General features: G+C 61.9%; 1 protein-coding gene across 6 annotated transcripts in view; it reads right to left on the minus strand.

The window, feature by feature from the left end:
- The window catches only part of MAD1L1 (mitotic arrest deficient 1 like 1), a 315909-nt gene that overhangs the window by 56326 nt on the left and 241509 nt on the right, over positions 1-18074 (minus strand). For all 6 annotated transcript variants that reach the window (XM_081791670.1, XM_081791669.1, XM_081791671.1 and 3 more), the window contains one exon: positions 8446-8653. In XM_081791670.1, the coding sequence (XP_081647796.1) occupies positions 8446-8653 (208 nt within the window). The remainder of the gene's footprint in view (positions 1-8445; positions 8654-18074) is intronic.

Below are 18074 nucleotides of genomic sequence, written 5' to 3' on the forward strand. Positions count from 1 at the left end.
AACAAAAATGAAGCTACAACATGCTAAAATCTGTGGATACAGCTAAAGCAGCACTCGGATGTAAATTTACAGCACTATACACGAACATTAGAGGACAAAAAAGATCTCAAGTGAGCAATCTAACTTTCCAGCTGAAGAAACCAAAGAGTAAGAGAAAGCCAGAGCAAGTAGATGAAAGGAAATCAAATGGAAATAAGGCAAAAAAAAAAAAAAAAAAAAAAAAAAAATCAATAAAATCGAAAACAGAATACCAATACTGAAAAATCAATGAAAGCAAAAGCTCGGTCTTTTAAAGACTGATCCAAGGATAAATCTCCATCAAAGCTGACAAACAAAAAAAGCAAAGACACAAGTTGCCAAAATCAGGAAGGAAAAAGAGGATAACTGCTGTAGACTCAGCAGAGATGACAGAACTGAAAAGCAACAGTACAAACAGTCCCTGCTATAACTTTCGTGACTCAGACATAAAGGACCAGTTCCCAGCAAACCCCAGGCACCACCACGACTCACCCAAGCAGAAACAGATAACCTGATATTATTCCTCTGCTCTTAGACCACGTGGGGCGTGCAGCAGAAAGTCACACACTGGGTGGTTTATCGACACAAGCTCGTGTTCCTCACGGCTCCGGAGGGCAAGGAGCCCGAAGGTACCAGCAGGTCTGGGGTCCAGCGAGGCTCCAATTATTGGCTCGGATGGTGTCTTCTTGCTGTGTTCTCACGTGGTGGAAGGAGCAAGGGAGTGTCCTGGTGCCACCCACGGGGGCTCCGCCCTCAAGACCTTAGAACCTCCAAGGCCCCATCTCCTAACGCCCTTGCACAGGAGACGAGGGTCGCAAGACACGTTCTGTGTGTTGGGGGCAGGGGGCACAGACATTCAGTCCACTGCCCCCGTATCTAGTCTTCCACGACCCAGATCTACAGGTCCAGATGGTGTCCAGCAGATATCTCTCTACAAAAGTGTTAAAGAAATAATGCCAACTTTACCCCGTCTCCTCTAGAAAACAGAAGAGGCAGGAACATTTCCCAACTCGTTGCATTCATTATGCTGATAACCAAGTCAGACAAGGACAAGAAAACTCCAGACTAATAAGAACAAAGACACAAAAACCGTTGACAAAATATTAGCAAGTTGAATCCGGCAACATAAAGAAGGAAAAATATACCACAACAAAGGGGAATTTATTCCAGGAATACAAGGCTGGTTCAATATTGAACAATTTCACAGGGAAATCTCCCCACTGATAGTCTTAGGAAGAAAGAACACGTGACCTTATCCATCGACGGAGTTGGGAAGTTCCACATCCGGCACAAGAAACACGGCACACTTAAGAGTAGAGGTGACCTCCTCAACCTGGCCAAGGGCATCTACACACGGCCCGCAGCTCACAGCACCACTGGTGGGGAGGGACCGAACGCCGAGGACACGAGGGGCAGTCGGGGTTCTGGAACAGATGGAACACGCCCGGAGAGGAGGACCGAGGCCAGCGCGCCCTCGCTCACCACTACTCTGCCCCACACCGGCGCGCCGGCCGGGGAGTAAGGCAAGAACGTGAAATTGCGGGCACCCGGGTTTTACAGGAAAAGAGAAAGCAGTCGCTGTCCACAAATATCATGACCGCAGAGAAAAAAAGAACGAAAACACAAGAACGAAACTCCCCAAATCGGTGCACGAGTTCTGTGAGGCCCCAGGAGCCAAGACTGAGCCTGTTTCTACACACAGCAACATCCACTAGGAACGGTCAGAACGCACGCGCACGCACTTAGGATCGCTGCAAGAAAGGAAGCTGCTAACAACACACTGAGTGGGGGTGTGGGCAGACGCTCGGGAAGCGCTGATGACGGAAACCCGGGCCGGCCGGGGCCAGGGCAGACACTCCGTGTTCCAGCCCGGAAAGCCTCACCTCTTCAACGCACGGACCCTCCCCAAGCTGACCTGCAGACTTAGCGGAGTTCTTGTGAAAGTCCTGGCGGGATGTCTGTCCATATGGACAAGCTGAGTCGCGAATTTCTACGGAAAAGCAGGGTCACCAGGACCGGTAATCGTGTGTGAAGAGGGGGCCCGGGCGGGACTGGTGCGGACTGTCTGGCTACGGCCGCCGGTCGGGGGCGGGGGAGAGCAGCGAAGGGACACACGAGTGGGCCAGAGGAACAGAAGGAGGCCCACGTAACTTCGCCAGGGCACGTGATGAAGGAGCAAAGGTCATCAATTCCACAGAGGCGTGACGCGCTTTTCCGCAGGCCGACACCGGGACGATCGGACGTTCGCCGTTCACGTGAACTCCCCTCACGATCCCCTCGACCTCAACCTCACACCGTATGCAAAACATAACTCTAAACGGATCACAGATTTACCCATAAAACTCAATCTCTCTTGGTAGGAAACAGAAGAAAAAAGTGTCTTGACCTCGGGTGAGGTCAAGTTCCCGGATGGGACGCCCATGAAAGGAAAATTCATCGTCTGGGCGCGTCCAAATGAAAAGTATCCGCTCTGAGGAAGCCACTGCCAGAAAATGAAACTCCCCGAACTCAATACAAAGAAAACCACCCGATAAAAAAGGGGAAAACCGGACCAGACGCTGCGCTCCAGAGGGCGCAGAGACAGGCACGGGCAGAAACAGGCGCTCGCCTTCAGACAGCGGGGAAACGCCCGTCACGACGGGACAGGCTCCGCCACACGGTCCCCGCCAGCAGCAGTGCCTGCCGGTGGGGACGCACGGTCACGGGCCACGGGCCACGCGCAGACACTGGGTCAGGGCCCAGAGTTTACAAAGCCAACCACACGCTTACCAGCCGCCCGGCCCTTTCCCTCCTAGGAGCGTGCCTGAGGACACGGGCCAGCGCTGCCACAAGCACCTGCGTGGTCCTTTCCCGTGCCTGGTGGTTTGCTAACAGCGTATCCGGGGGCCTCTGACCCCATTCTGAAAGTTCGGGGTCGACATCAGCTGTTTTGAAGTCTCTGTGGTGCTTTTCAGGTTCGCCCCAAGTGTGCCCCACTCGGGCACCGGCAGCCGCTTCAAAGACACAAGCCTTCCTTCCCTTCCCACCTGCCGCCAGGCCTGGGTGGGGGGGGGGGGTGGTGAAGGCTGTTTTGCGGGGCGGGTGGGTCAGGAAAGCCCAGCACCGGGACCCTCCCGCTGCTCCCAGTGCTCATCTGGGGTGGGGGACGGAGGCGGCCGGAGAGACCCTACGTTGCTCCCCAGATCATCTGGGCACGCTGGCCTTCTCTCTCCACCTGGATGGTGCATTGCTCGCCCCGGGGACACAAGCACAGCACTTGCTGTGGCCTGGCACAGGGCTGGGCACCTGCTGCGGGGAAGGGCAAGGTCAGGTGACCCCTGCCAGGAGCACTAGTCCTTCTCTCCTCCCACTCAGCCCACAGAGCTCACCGAAGCCCCCCACCCTGGTGGAGGAAGCTGCCCGGCCACCGCGGTGTCCCTGCTCCGAGGCCCTGGCTCCCATGGCTCTTTCCTCACTGGCAGGTGGCCAGTGTTGCCGGCCAATGGAGCATGTGCCCCGGGGGCCCTCGGGAGCCCATCGCGCCTCTTCCACGCCGGCACCGCACCCTCACGTGCCACGAGGGTGCCGACGGAAGCCGGGAGTGGCTCCCTTATCGGAGGGCGCGGGGGCAGCAATGACTCAGCCCGTGTCTCACGGAGCCGGTGTTCAGATTTCCGCCGCTCTTGGCCCATGACCGTGGCCCATGACTGTGGCTGAGCCGGCGTGGGCTGAAGCGGGGGGGGGGGGGGGGGCGGGGAGGGGGCCGCCTCACAAGCCCACAGACAGGCCGGACGGCAAGGGAAGAACAACACCGATCTTGGTGCCCCGGGCCCCTGTGGTGCGAGCGAGTACCCCAGTCCTCCAGGCCGCCTCTCTGGGCAGAGTGGGTGGGCTCCAGGGAGGAGCCACGGCACCCCACGGCCAGGAGGGAGGAGCCACGGCACCCCACCACCAAGGGACACCTTGGGATCAGCTGCACCCACACAGCTGGGCGGCGACAAACTTGATCACCTTCACTGTGCTGCTGACAAGATTAGATTACTTGAATATTAATGCCCTGCCTAATTAAGCTGCAATTAATCTCCCTGGCCCAGGCTGGGCTCAGCAGGGGGCCGTGTGAGGAGTCAAGAGCCGGGAGGGGGGTACGGGGGGGGGGGGGGGGCTGAGGACTCAGGTGTCCGCGTTCCTGCCAACCCAGGGGGCTGTGCCCCTGCTCTGGGTCATTCAGCAGTTCCTCCATCAAAGATCCAGAAGAAGCTCGCACCAGCTTTCCCCACACGGGAAGGCGGCCGTCCCCGGCTAGCCCAATGGGCCCTTCTCCTCCCTCTTGGCAAAGCGGCCTTCCCATCACTGGTCCAGCCACCACCCCTGCCCACCCCTGCCCACGGGGCACCTGCTCCGTCCGAGGGCTGCGCTCCACTCTGCAAGGCCCGCTCGGAGGCCACGTCCTGGGCACGGCAGACGGGAACCCGTCCGGGCCATCAGCGCCCTCCGTGTCATCTGTCAGGCCACTGGCCGCGTTCCTGTAGGGTCCACTGGCCCGTGCTAACCCTGGGGTGCCGAGGGCAGGGGCCACCGTATGCAACTCTACCCTCTCGCCGGGCCACCCCGGCAACACCGTGCGCACAGCTAAAGGTCTGGGCAGGGGGAGAGCTGTCCGCTTAGAGGTGACAGGGCAGGCTGGCCTGTGAGGTCCAGGGTGGGGGGTGGCGATGTCGGGAGTACCTGCAGGTGTCGAGGCTTCTGCAATTGGCGGGAAGGTCACAGGTCACAGCCCGACAGCACTGGAGGCCGGGGGAGCCTGGGGAGGGGGGAGGCACGTTTGCCGCCTCGTGACTTTGCTGACAACGCTGAGCCGTGCAGGCAAAAATAAACAAGCGGGGCCGCCAGAGAGGCGGCGTCTCATCACCACGCCCGGCTATGCGCCCACCACCCACTCGGCGGGTCTCGGCCATCGGTCTACCCGGTGCTTAAGCACCATCCACGAGGCGCCCGATTGCTCTACTAACACGTTCTCTGGGGCCGAGGCTGCTGCCGGGGGAGGGGAGCGGCCTGTGGGGCTGGGGTCCCTGCCCAGGCTCACCGTGTGGACAAATGCCTGGAAGGAGGCCACGGGTCACCGCCGGCGGCCCGCCCAGCGGAGCATCCCTGAGAGGGTCGCAGCAACGCCCACGCGCCCCGGACCCCTGCCAACCCTGGCAATGGCGTGGTCACCCCGTGCCGCGAGGAGGGCAGTGACCCACTGCTTCCTCACCCACACCCCCCGGTCAGCCAGCCACCGCCGGGTGCGGCGGGGGACCTCTGGGCAACCCCCCGCTGCTGCCCACCCCCTGGGCCCGTGAGCCTCCCAAAGCGGCCCTGGTCTCTGCCCGCTGCCTCCGCCCGCCCCGCCATCCAACCCCCACCCGGAGCTTCGGTGCTGCTGGCGCTCACGGCCTTTGGGAGCCTGACTCCACAAGCCTTTTAAACCTCAGGCTTTGTTTTTAGGCCACCTCCCCCTGCACAGGTTTTAGAGTCCGGGGGCGGGACAAGGGCATCTCCCCCTCCCTTGGGGCAACGGCTCCACCTGCTGGCCGGTTACTTGGGTCCCAAGTCCATTTATGGAGGCACCAGGATGGCCTGGGCCTCCTGCCCTCCTGTCCTCCCACGGACACCATGCCCCGATTCGCTCGCATCATGACCCCACACCGTCCTGGCTGCAGCCCCTGAAGCCAGCCTTCGGGGAAGATGGGAACCGAGAGCCGTGACGTGGGCACGCAGCTGCGCAAAGGCCTGGTCCACGCTGCCTCTCCAGACACCGGACACCTCCCATTCTGCAACCCCGTCTGTCTGAGGAGGTTCCAGCACTTTCTGACCAGTCTCCACCTGTGCCGGCTGCTCCCGAGGCGGCTGCCCTGGGTCCCCCCATCTCTCGCGGGCTGGGCTCGGGCCTCCTGTGTCTAGTGCTGCTTCCTGGTTCCCCCACCCTCGTTTCATGGGTGCGCATCCTCTGTGGCCTCGTGAGAAAGGGGCGGTGGGGGGCGCTCTCGGCACGCCACCCACGAGAAACCGACATGAACACTCCCTGAGGGAGGCGTCGCAGACGCCCACGGCCCCTCGTTTCCTTAGCCTCTCCCCCTGCTTGGTCCGTCCTTCCGTCCTACCATTCACCTAAACGCCCCAATCTATAAGGTCCTTTGTTCAGGCCCTCATCTCACTCTTTGATGTTTTTAATTTCCAAACGTTCACGTGCTTCCTCTTTGAAGATGCTTAAGTATTGTTTTCTAACGTTTATTTATCTTTGAGAGAGAGGGAGACACAGAATCCGCAGCAGGCTCCAGGCTCCGAGCTGTCAGCACAGCCCAGCACGAGGCTCAAACCCAGGAACCGTGAGATCATGAACTGAGCCGAAGTCGGACGCTCAACCGACAGAGCCACCCACGCACCCCAAAATGTTTTTAAAGTGCCGTATCCCCCTGTGTGTCTGCAGAGGTCCGTGGACAATCACCGGAAGCTTTCTCTTTCCCTGGTTGTGCTGCCCCCGCCCTCAGTGCCCGACCGCCCTGGGGCTCCTTCACAAGGAGGAGGGGGCTCCGTGGGTCCCGCCGGGAAGGCCTGGTCGGGCCTCCGACGTCAGGGGACTCCACGACAGGAGCCCACCCAGAGGGTGTTCCGGGGGGTGACGGGAGACAGAGGTGGGCTGGGGCGGGGGCCCGGCACCCACATGCACCCCTCTGTGTTGGCTCCAGGGCTCCCGTCCAGGGACCCTCTGTGAACCACTTCCCCCAGGGTTTCCAACCCAGCGGGCCTGGCACAGAGCCCGACATCCCGGGCTCCTAACCAGCTCTCAGGGAGGCCCTGCCCACGTGGGGCCTGCTCGGTGGGACTCAGCGCTCTCAGAGAATTACCCTGGTTTTCGGTCTTCCCTTCTGGTTTTTGCTGGGGGAGGGGCAAGTGCCTACTGGAAGGTGCCGGGTGGATGGCCTGGGGGGCCACGCTGCGTGACTACACCCTTCGGGGAGCACCGTTCATCCTCCTCCTCTCGGCCAGTCGCCCTCCCTCCCCCAGGGCCTCTGGCCACCACATCTGGCCTTGGGGGCTCCGGGGGCACCGCTCAGACTGGCCCTACCACTACTCACCCTTCGACCACCCACGCACCAGCCTCCCAGATTCCAAAGTCTGCTGTGGGGTCATTTCTCTGGGGTTTACGTCCTCCTTGCAAACTAAAAAGCAAAACCCAAGACCTTCTCTACTGCAACTCCAGGAAGGGTGTCCGGGAGGGGACAGAGTAGACGCCACGTGCAATGGGCCGGCTCCACCCGGGTGCCTGCGGCCGGCACCAGCCACCTCCTTGCCACGCGCCCTCCCCGGGCCACCGCGCTGCCCTGTCCGGCCTGGGCCCTGGCTCCCCGGTCACCCCCACGATCCGTCAGAGGGGCTGGCCAACGGCCTCCCATCCGCTGAGGCCGTGGGCACCTGTCTCAGCACCCTGGCCCGTGCGCGAGCGACTGTCCCCGTGTGGAGTGCCACTCTCGTTCGTCAGGAGCGCGGCACACCTCACCGGGCAGACAGATGACCTATCACGTCACGAGGGGAACAGTCACCTGAACGCGCGCTGAGTCTGGACCTTCGGCTCTTGAATTTGTCAAGGACACAGACAGCTCGACACAGGACGAACTTTCTCAGCTGAGAAAGACGAGGAAGACCAGGTGGCGGCCAGGGCCCTGCCACCGCCACGGGGAGATGACCCGAGTGAAAAGGAGGGGCGGGGGCGGCACACAGGAAGGGCACCTCAGAAACACGGGAGGGAGGTGTCACGGCAACTGCCGCCTGGCCCTACAGTGCAGATGGCCCGGTGACCTCGGCAGGGCTGTGCCAGGAAGGGCCAGGCGGGGGCCCCTCGCCCGGCCCGGGGTACCCATGGGGCCTGACTGTGCGCGGTAGCCCCAGGCAGACTGGGCTCCCAAACGCTCCCTGCCTTTGCCGGCGGGCCCTTCTGTGCACTTGTGGGGCGGCTCCCGCGTGGGACACGGCGGGAACGGGAGGGTCACTTCCTTGCACGGGTGGTGGCGAGCCGTGCGCTTGGGGGCCCTTACCCTGAGGTGCGGAGCTGCAGAGCACGAGTGAGGCCGCGTTAGGACAGGCGGCCTCCCGCACCTGCGCCCCCCGCTCCCGGCCACCGCCGGCCTCTGTGCAGACGCCTCTGGGTTCTGTGAAAGGTACTCAGACCCATGAAAGACGGTCCCCATTGCCGGAGTGTGGATTTACTCACGATTAACGGGACACGTATAACCTGGAACACGGCATTAGTCTGCGTGAGGGGAGGCTGCACACAGTTGAGCCATGCGTTTCCCCACTGCTGCCCGAGTCACCTCCCGGGGCGACCCGCGGCACGCAGGACGCTCGGTCCCAGGCCCTCCCGCGGCCCGCCGCCCGCGGGATGGCGCACGGACGGGGGGCGGTGCCTACCTGCCACCTCCTTGGACGAAGGCAGACCCGCGGCGGCCTCCAGGTCGGCGGGGACGGGGCCGCCCCGCTCCAGGGCGCGCACGAGCTCCCGCAGCCGCTCACACTCCTCCTGCAGCTGGGCCTGGTCCTCGCGGAGCCTCTGCTTCGCCGCGCTGGCCGGGTTCATGCTCATGTGCAGCACCTTGGTTTTGCTCTGGTCGTAGCCGCCCTGCGGGACCACAGGGCAGGTCAGCACGGCCGGGACCCGTGAGCGCGAGGACAGGGACTGCCGCGCCCCGCCCCGGGCCTCCGGGCCCTGATCGCGCACCGGGAGTGGCGGTAAGTTATAACCGGGGAAAACCCAGGGAAACCTGCGAGACGGCCCTCTGGAACGCTGCACGTGCCCGGGCCTCAAAGTCCCCTCCGGCTTCTCACACGGCAGTTGTAAAAGCAAACCGGGGAGCGGGGAGGACATCCCAAAAGTGCTACACTTTCATAACGCTCTGCCGACAAATGTCCCAAAGACGGGGGCCCTTGCTCCCACACGCCCTGCTGGCTCAAGGTCTGCAGGTTTAAAAATGAACACAAAACTCAGAGATAATCTGTGAGGAGAGCTCGGAATCCCCACATGGCTGGGCCCCGTGCCCCTGTCACCGACACCCCAAGGGCCCCAGCCCTCACCGACACACCAGTGTGGACGCTGGCCTCGCTCGCTGGGAGAGACACCCGTCTACGAACGTCTCCAGATGCAACCACCCGCGTCTATAGTAAACTGAGCCCCCGTGTGCACGGACGTCCTGTCCCCACCTCCACGACCCGCCATGACACGGCCCAGCCCGGCCCTCACCCAGTTCGGGTCTGGCACCTGCGTGCAGCGGGACAGAAGCGGCGGGCCCTCGCGCTGCCGGTCTGCAGCCTCGAGGATTCCCGGGTGCAGAGGCCGGCCCCTCCCCCACCCACACGCTCTAGGGTGGTTGTTCTCCCGCGTCCCGGAGTCCGCCTCGAGCCCTGGCCTGGATGCTTCTAAAGTCACGCACACACCGATGTTCACCGTGCGCTGTAAGTTCAAGGGGCTCTGGCAAATGCAGGCACGAGTCCAGCAGTGCGGCATCAGAGTCCCAAGGCGCCCGTGCACCGCCCACCCACCGCTCTCGCCGCCTGGCTCTTCTGGACACCGTGGGCCGGAGGCTTTTCAAACCGGCTTCTTTCGCTCTGCTTCACTTAGCAACACGCACCGCAGGTTGCACCACGTCTTTTGGCGGCCTGCTAGCCCATTTCCGTGCAGCGCTGAGCGACATCCCCTTGTACGGACGCGCCAGCTCGCGGGTCCACTCACTTCCGAGGGACGCCTCGGGAGCTTCCGGTTTCGGCAGTTTCAGAGAGAGCTGCTACGGGTGGTCATGTGCGGGTTCTGTGTGGACACGGGTTTTCCAACGACCGCACCCGGCTCCGCTGGGGTCCTGGAGCCCCCGGACGCCCCACAGGAGAACCCTCGCTCGGCCGGCAGGCCCACCTCGAGGCCCTCTCTGCTGCTCCTGCCTGCCCGCCAGCTGCTGCCCCTCGGAGTAGCTCCCGCCCTGGGGAGTGGAACCCCCTCGGTCTGACCCTGGAAACCAGTGCGAGGTGGCCCCGTGACCTGGGCAAGGCCAATCATTTCCCTGAAGTTTTCTCTTCAGGAACTGGGAAAGAAGCTTCCTCTTTCCGGTCCCGCAGCTGGGACATCGAAGGCCTCGCCGTCTTCCACGTCCCATCTCTTCCCTGCTGGCCTGGAAGAGGCCCGCCCACCATGGGGAGACAAGATCAGCTACGCAGAGACGCAGAGACGCAGAGACGGAGAGCGAACGAGGCCCGGCACCAGTACGGAATGACCCACCCAGGGCCCAGACGAGCCACACGGCCCGCGGCCGCCCCACACGGCCGTGAGACCATCTGACAGACGCCACGCGACAGCACGGTACAGTCTGCGGCGGCGGCGACCGCAAGCCACCGACACACAGAGACCGGGAGAAAGGGTGGCGTGGGGTCAACGGGATGATGACCTCACAGAACACAAAAATGACGATGCCTAAGCGACGACAAATTTACACACAAAAGGCAAACCAAAGCGGGTTCAGAAGAAAACAGAAGAGAACGCCACGGCCTTAGAGTAGACAGAGGTTTCTGAAAACAAGGTCGTGAAGGTGCTGACCTCACGTGAAAACGCAAGCACACGGGCCTCAGAGAAAACGAGACCTTCCGGTCACCAAGACTAAGAGGGCGGCTGGCACAAAAGCTGACACGGGGCTCACACCCAGGATACCTAAAGAGCTCCCGCAAACAAGAAAGGGAGAGGCAGACAATCCAATTTTCAAAATGGGCAAAAAACGTGAACAGACACTTGACAAAAGAACATGTCCGAAAGGCCGGCAAAAAGTGAAATGGAGCTCAAATTAATCATCCGAGCAAAGCCAATTAAAATGGCCCAGAGATGCCCGAGCTCCTCCCCCACGCCCACGGCACCGAACAGATGGGAAAGGCATCAAGGGCACAGAGCGGCCAGAGCTGATCCCGGTGAGGACGGGAACTGGCGAGGCGCCATGGGAAGGCCACGTGGCGGTGTAGCTCCTCCCTCCCGAGCGTGACGCCTACGGCCTGCACCTCGGAGCCTCGTGCAAACGTCCACGGGGAGGCAGGCACCGACAGGTCCCCACGGGGAAGAGCACCCATCTGCAGGAACAAGCACCTACGGACACAAACGACGACGGGGTTGGGCATCACCAACAACGCCGAGCAGAAAGAGTCAGATGCGGCGGAGGCACAGCCCACGAAAGCAGACCTGAGCACTCGGTGCCGCTGGAGGCCAGGAGGACCGCCTGGGGCTGTGGTTGGGGCAGCAGGGGGCCCCCGAGGTGTTTGTGCTGCTCCGTTTCCTGCTCTGGATGCTGGTCACCAGTGTGGACAGTTGACGAAAACTCCCTTCTGGTGTCCTGCCCAGCGGCTGTGATGAAAACGTGCGCCTGGACACAAGGACCATCCAGATACTCACGGGGAACTGACTGCTCGACTCTACCAGGGTCCACCCATGCTCAGTAACAAGGCCAGACACACACACAGGTGCACACACGTGCACACTCACATTGTGCCCACAGATACGCACGTGCACACAGTGTGCACACGGATACACGCTCACGTGCACATTCACACACACGTACCCAGAGACACACATGTGCATACCCACACGTGTGCACAGGTACGCTCGTTCAGATACATATGCACGCACAGATTCACATATGCACACACGTGCACACGGACACACGCACACACGCATGTATGCACATTCACACGCATATGTGTGCACCAGACACGCGTGCATACACACATGCACAGACACACACTCGTGTGCGCACATACTCCTAGCGCACACACACACACACACACACACATTCACACACACGTATACACTGACAAGGGCACACACACTCACACGGATGCGTGTGTTCGTATACATACGCAAATATACACCCGCATCCACACGCACACACGGATGGGCACGTGACACACAGACTTACACACACGTGTCCAAAGGTCAGAGAACCCCAAGGGGAAGGTGGGCTTGAGTCCCTTGCCCTGGTGTTGCTGGGCCTCCACCGTCCATGGAGTCTGACTCAGACCCTGATGACCCCGAGCCAACCTGGGGGGTCTCACCTCTTCCCCCTCGTGCCCCTGGACCTGCTAAGAGCAGCCCTGGTTTTTCGGCCAGCGTGGAGAACGTGTCTAAACGACCCGTCCAGTGTCCTGAGCCAGTGAAGGCAGGGCAGGAGCTGGGTCCGAGGCCCCTCCCTCGGGATGTCCCCCCGGGACGCCCCCTCTGGGACGCCCCCCGTGCCCTCCCATCTACAAGGCTCCTGAGGGCTCAGACACCAAGAGATGCCCTTCCTGGAAGACGCTGCCGTCTCCTCACTCAGGAGGGACATTGGTGGGGTCACAGCAAGAGCCACGCCTCTCTGGTCTCCCTGACAAGGACAGGGGCCGCCGTAGGGCAAGGGAGGGAGAGGGCCGTCTCGAAGTTCTCCCGTCTGCTGGAGCAGAGAACTGCCGTCGGGTGGCGGAAGGCCCGTACCCATTCTGGGACGGGCACTCTGGGAGGCCGGCATCTCCTGAGCAGACGGGCAGGAGGCCGCCGACCCCGGGAGCCCACCCCGGTTCTGTCAGTGAGGGACCAGGGCCAGCTGGACACACCGTGGCCTGTCTCCCTTTCCGCTCAATATGCGGTGATGTTTCCTCTCTCTCCGACAGCCCCATCTTCCGCCGCTTTTGTGAGTCCTGCCCACACGTCTCTCCTCGCTTTTCCAGGGACAGCGGTGGGGGGGGAGGGCGGGGGACGGCATCCTTTATTCTGAGCATCTCGCTCCCCGGGGAAGCAGGCTGGCCGCGGACACATTCATTAAGTGCAGCAGGGCCCGCACACGAGCTTGAGCTGCCGTGGGCGCGGTCCTGCCGAGTCACTGAAGGACAGTGAGGCCACCGTGGCGCCTGGGGAGGGGCCAGCCCAGAAGCCCCAGAATGTGCCCTGAAAGGAGAGGCAGGAGGGGATGGGGAAGGAATGGCAGGATCCTCCCTGTCCTGGGTGCCACCTCCAGAAAGTAAAACACCTTCCTGGGGTCCGCTGGCACAGGGGAGGGCAGCCACAAGCCCCCTCAGAGACAGGAGAGCAGGGATGCAGCTCTATCCTCAGAGACAGGAGAGCTTTGGCCACAGATGCAGCGTCACCAGCCGTGGCCCCCTCGGCCCCTCTCGTCTGGCATCACTTCAGAGAGAGGCTGGGCGGGGGGGGGATGGCACAGCACGGTGGGGCCTAGACACGGCTGTCTGCATGAGCCCGTGGGGAAGGTGCTGAGAAGGGAGGACTAGGGGCTCTTCACGGGTTTCTGAGAACCTTGTAAAAACCTCAGAGAATAAAGAGACATCCTGTAGCTCCGGCTGAATCACAGACTCTCCGGGTGGGAAGGCAGCGTTACTCCCTCCAGTTTTAACACTCTGGGAAAGATAACCGCGAGCGTGAAATCCATCGGCCCCGTGCAGCCCGGCAGAGGCCCTGTGGCAGCAGACAGGCCAGGAGCTTGCTTTCTGGGCCTTTGCGGGCTGAGGTGGGGGGTACCCATCATTCATGCAGGAGGCAAGCAGGCAGTGAGGGATGGGCCGGGGGCAGGCACGGCAGGCCTGTTACTAGCCTCCATCCGCCAGCCAGCTCTGCGTCTGCACGGGGCACCGGGAGTGGCGTCCTGCAAAACCACAGAGCAGCTCCTGTGTCCCCAAATGCTGCTCTTCCTTTGGTTTTCCTCCAACCCTTCAAAAATGTAAGAACAAAGACGGGTCGGCAGGCCTCGGGCCCAGGCCCACCCCTGCTGAGCCAGAGGGTCAAGCTCCTCCTTCCCTCGGCCACCAGGCAGAGGCTCTCCCGGGCCCGAGACAGGATGAGACCGCTAACACCCGAAAGGAGGCAGGTGCAGGTGAATCGGGTGACCCGGCGCCTGGCCATCCCGGGCCCGGGGCAGGATGCTGTCCTGGAGGCGCCGAACCCAGGGGAACAGGAAGGAGAACACCGCTCCCCGCCGGGACCAGGGGTTCCGAGCAGCAGCCTGCGGGGAGGACCCTCCCTCGATGGGGAAGGGCTGATGGTACAAACGAGGTCGGGGACTTCCGGAACCCGCAGGGCTTCTCCAGGCGAGAGCAGACAGGGGGCGGAGGCAAAGCGGAGAAACTCTTACAGGTGTCATGAGTCGGGACAGATGGCCCTTTGGCTACAGGGTCAAGGTGAGCAGGCCAGGCACCGGGAGGCCACGGCCCCGGCGTTCACAGCGGGGATGGCTCTGTGCGCTTGGTGCCCAAGCTCTCGGCCACGGCACCAGTCACCCCCCGGTGTGGGGACGAGCTGCAAAAGCTCTCACTCCCTGTGGCCCTGGCCACAGGGGAAAGGATCGCCGCTGACCCCAGACGGTGGTCAGTGGCCCACAGGGTCCCGCCAGGATGGCCGTCCTGACGGGCTGACTGCAGAGCCCAGCGCAGGAGGCCAGTGTCGTGTGAGAACACAGATCCCCTGCGGCCTGGCCTCTGCCCTGGGGGTGGAGGGGGGCACCTGTGTCACCGAGGCAGCACCCGTGGCCAGCGCCATGGTGAGTTTTGCTGCCGCCACACTGCGCCCCCCAGCCCTGGGCTCCCTCACCTGAGAAATGGGGAATGCCAAGGACGGACCGGGCGACACGTGTTCAAACCCTCATAGACCGTAAAGCCCGACGCTGACTGAGCCATTTCTTAGCACGTGGGAAGCAGCCGAGGCGCTCAGGACACAGGGTAACGAAGAGGGAAGGTCTCCGGGGCCCTCCGTGGGGATGAGACCCATCTGCGGATGTGAAGGCCACGGCCAGACTCCCCGGGCGCGGGATTAGCCTCTGCCCCTTCCCCGTGGCCCGTGTGGGGCTGTAAGGACCTGGTGGGGCGGGGCGGGTGGGACAGGGAGGGGGGCCGCAGTCCACGCTCCCGGGCTCGCCCCTGCACTGCGACGGGCCTGCCGAGGACAGCCGTCAGCTGCGCGTGCCGCGTCTGCCAGCCCTGGGTCCCGGGGCGCGAGCGCCCCAACCCGGCCGGCCCTGCAGAATCAGGCCGTGAGGACATCACACGGACTGTGGCCGATCAGGCCCGGGCGTGCGAGCCCACGAGGCTTCTTGCCTCTTCACGGTCACAGTGACAAGCGAAGGCGCGGCCCGCTCACACCACTCGGTCTGCCCTGCTCCCGCCCGAGGACTAGCACCCAAGTCAGAGCCCCATTTCTGGGACCAGCCCCAGGATGTGGGAGACGTGCCTCTGTGCGCAGAACCCGCCCCTCCCGACAGTGGGGGGGGGGCAGGCTGCTCCCGGGGAGACCAAGCCTGAGCCCCCCGCCCCCCCGTCCCCCGGACAAACGGCGGCCACGGGGAGGCCGGCGATCCCATCCGTGCGCCCACCGCCTCCCAGACCCTCCCCGTGAAGTCGGCCTCGGCCCCCAGGTCAGTGTGGTGCGCCCGAGGGCTGAGCGTGCGCGCGTCCAGCCTGCCCTCTTCTGACGCACCCGTGGCGGCACGTGCTCTCTGCCAGAAGCTGCACCGCTGGAAGCTGGCGATGGCACCCAGGGGAGACCAGCACAGTCACCCAGACACCAGCGAGAACAAGGTGGCTGCTGTTTCAGGCTGCTAAGTTTTGGGGCGTTTGCCTCAAAGCAACTGGGAAATGACACCGTCTCTAGAGAGGAGGCTAGAGGAGAAAGGAGCCGGGCACCCAGGGCGTCCCGGTCCCCGCCCGGCGGACGGCAGGCTCCCTGGGAGGCTGCGGGCCGAGGCTTTTGGGTTCTGCACGCATCAGTAAGAACAAGGCCAGAGGTCGTGCTCCAACCTGGGTCACCAGAATGACAGGACAGTGCACCACCGACCTCCACCCCATCCTGATTATGGAGGGGAAGTGGGGGGACTCACACTGGCTGGGGGTGGGCAGCACAGGCCTCCCCAAGATGCAGGGGTGAGGGGCCACATCGCAGCACCAGGGACGAGGTGCCCGGGCCACGGTGCAGGCCCTGCTCTGCCCCGCCGGTGGTCACGGTCCATCCTTGACAAACCCTCGTTTTAGGGGAACAGGCAGAGAGCAGGTCAGGGGACAGAGGCCAGGGCCCCGACGGCTGGGGCAGGCGAGGCTCCTTCCGTCGGGCCCCCTGGTGGATCGCTCTCCTGTTTTCTGGAGGTGTGTACCGTGCAGGCCAGCTGGGAGGGGGCAGTAAGTGAGTATTCAGGTCTGGTGGCCACACAGCCTATTATCATTGTAATGTGGGGGCAGCCACAGACGTGCATAAACTGACGGGCCCCACCGTGTCTCAAGAAAGCTCTATTTGCCAAAACAAGCAGCTGGCCGGACCTGGCCCGTGGGCTCTGGCTCGCTGACCTTGGGTGGAAAGAGTCTGAGCAGGAGGTTGGGAGGAGAATAAAGGCCCACCCACGGGGAGGCGCTGGGGGATGTGTGGCAGGCAGCACCAAGGCCAGTCCAGAGGCCGGCATCCAGGGCGCCCGGGGGCCAGGGACAGGCAGCAGCTTCGCCCCCTTCCTGTCCCCAGAGCACCGAGAGCAGTAGGGAGCAAACATCGCCGGCAGGGATTAAGGACGCAAATAGGCGCCCGTGGACCGGAGGACACGGCCTGTGACGATGGCCGAACCCAGCTGGTGCACACGTGGACCTCGTCTCCCCAATCCCAGCTGCTTCCACAATTCACAGGGAGCTGCAAGAGGTTCAGAATAATCCCGAATAATCCCAAATAATCCTGCATAATCCAGTCATCCTGAACGGGAGGACAGAGCAGGAGGATGCCCACTTCAACTCCAAGGCAGAGTGGTGCCAGCGTCAGGGCGAGCTCACTGGAACAGAAAGGAAGCCCGGAGGAGACCCTCGTGTCCCCAGAGAACTGACTTCCTACAAGGGCACCAAGTCCACTCTGTGGGGAAAGGAATCCTTTAACACACGCTGCCGGGACCACTGCACATCCACGTGCAAAAGGTGTGAGGCTGGACCCCTACCTCACACCGTATAAAAACTAAGTCAAAACCAAAGATGTAAGTGAAAGAGCTCAGACCACAAGACTCAGAAGAAAATGTGAGGGCAAGCCTTCGTGACATTGGATTCGGCCATGGATTCTTGGATAGGATGCTAAAATCAAAGAACAAAACAAAAAAAAGTACAAATCGGACGTCATAAAAATGAAAAACTCTGTGCTTCAAAGAACACCACTGAGGAAAGGAAAAGACAACATACAGAACGGGAGAAAATATTTGTAAGCTGCACATCTAGTAAGCAACTCGTACCCAGAATAACAAAGCCTCACAGCTCAGTAGCAACAAGACCCAGGTAACTGATTTAAAAATGGGCAAGGGTCTCACTACATACTTTTCCACGGAAGAGACACAAAAACTAGTAAGTACACGAGAAGACGCTCAGTACCCATGGCATCGTTAACCGAGACAACAAGCGTTGCCGAGGACGAGGAGGAATTGGGGGCCCCCGCGACTGTCAGCACAGATGTGAAACAGCACAACCGCTGTGGGTAACAGCTCCTCGAGCGGTGAGACAGAGAGCGACCGCACAAACCCACAAGTCTACACGCCGGTGTCGGCTCAGGAGAAATAAAACCGATGCGCACCAAGAAACCTGCGCCCCCACGTTCACGGCAGCATGATTCATAACAGAAGGCGGGAAAAACCCAACATCCATCAACTGGTGAACGGTGAACTGCGCTGGGTGCACGGTGGAATATCGCTCAGCCGTAAAAAGGGGCGGGGCACCGACGCCTGCTACCACACGTGAGATCCTTGGACACGTGACGCTCAGTGACAGAAGCACGTCACAAAGGACCACAGGTCACGTGGCTCCATCCACACAAAAGGCCCAGAACAGGAGTACCCACAGGGATGGAAAATAGAGACGGGGGCTGTGAGGGGCAGGAGGCAGAGGGGTGGCAGGCAGGGGTGGAGATGTGTGTCTGATACGATGAAAGGCACATGCTATCTGCGAGTGTAAGCACCACCGAATTGCTCTCGGTTTCAAACACGTGAGGTATACGGCATATAAATCTCCATAAAGCTTTTTTTTAGAGGGGCACC

This window comes from Panthera onca, chromosome E3 (genome assembly GCF_046562875.1).
Source record: "Panthera onca isolate mPanOnc1 chromosome E3, mPanOnc1 haplotype 2, whole genome shotgun sequence".
Classification (NCBI taxonomy): Eukaryota; Metazoa; Chordata; class Mammalia; order Carnivora; family Felidae; genus Panthera; species Panthera onca.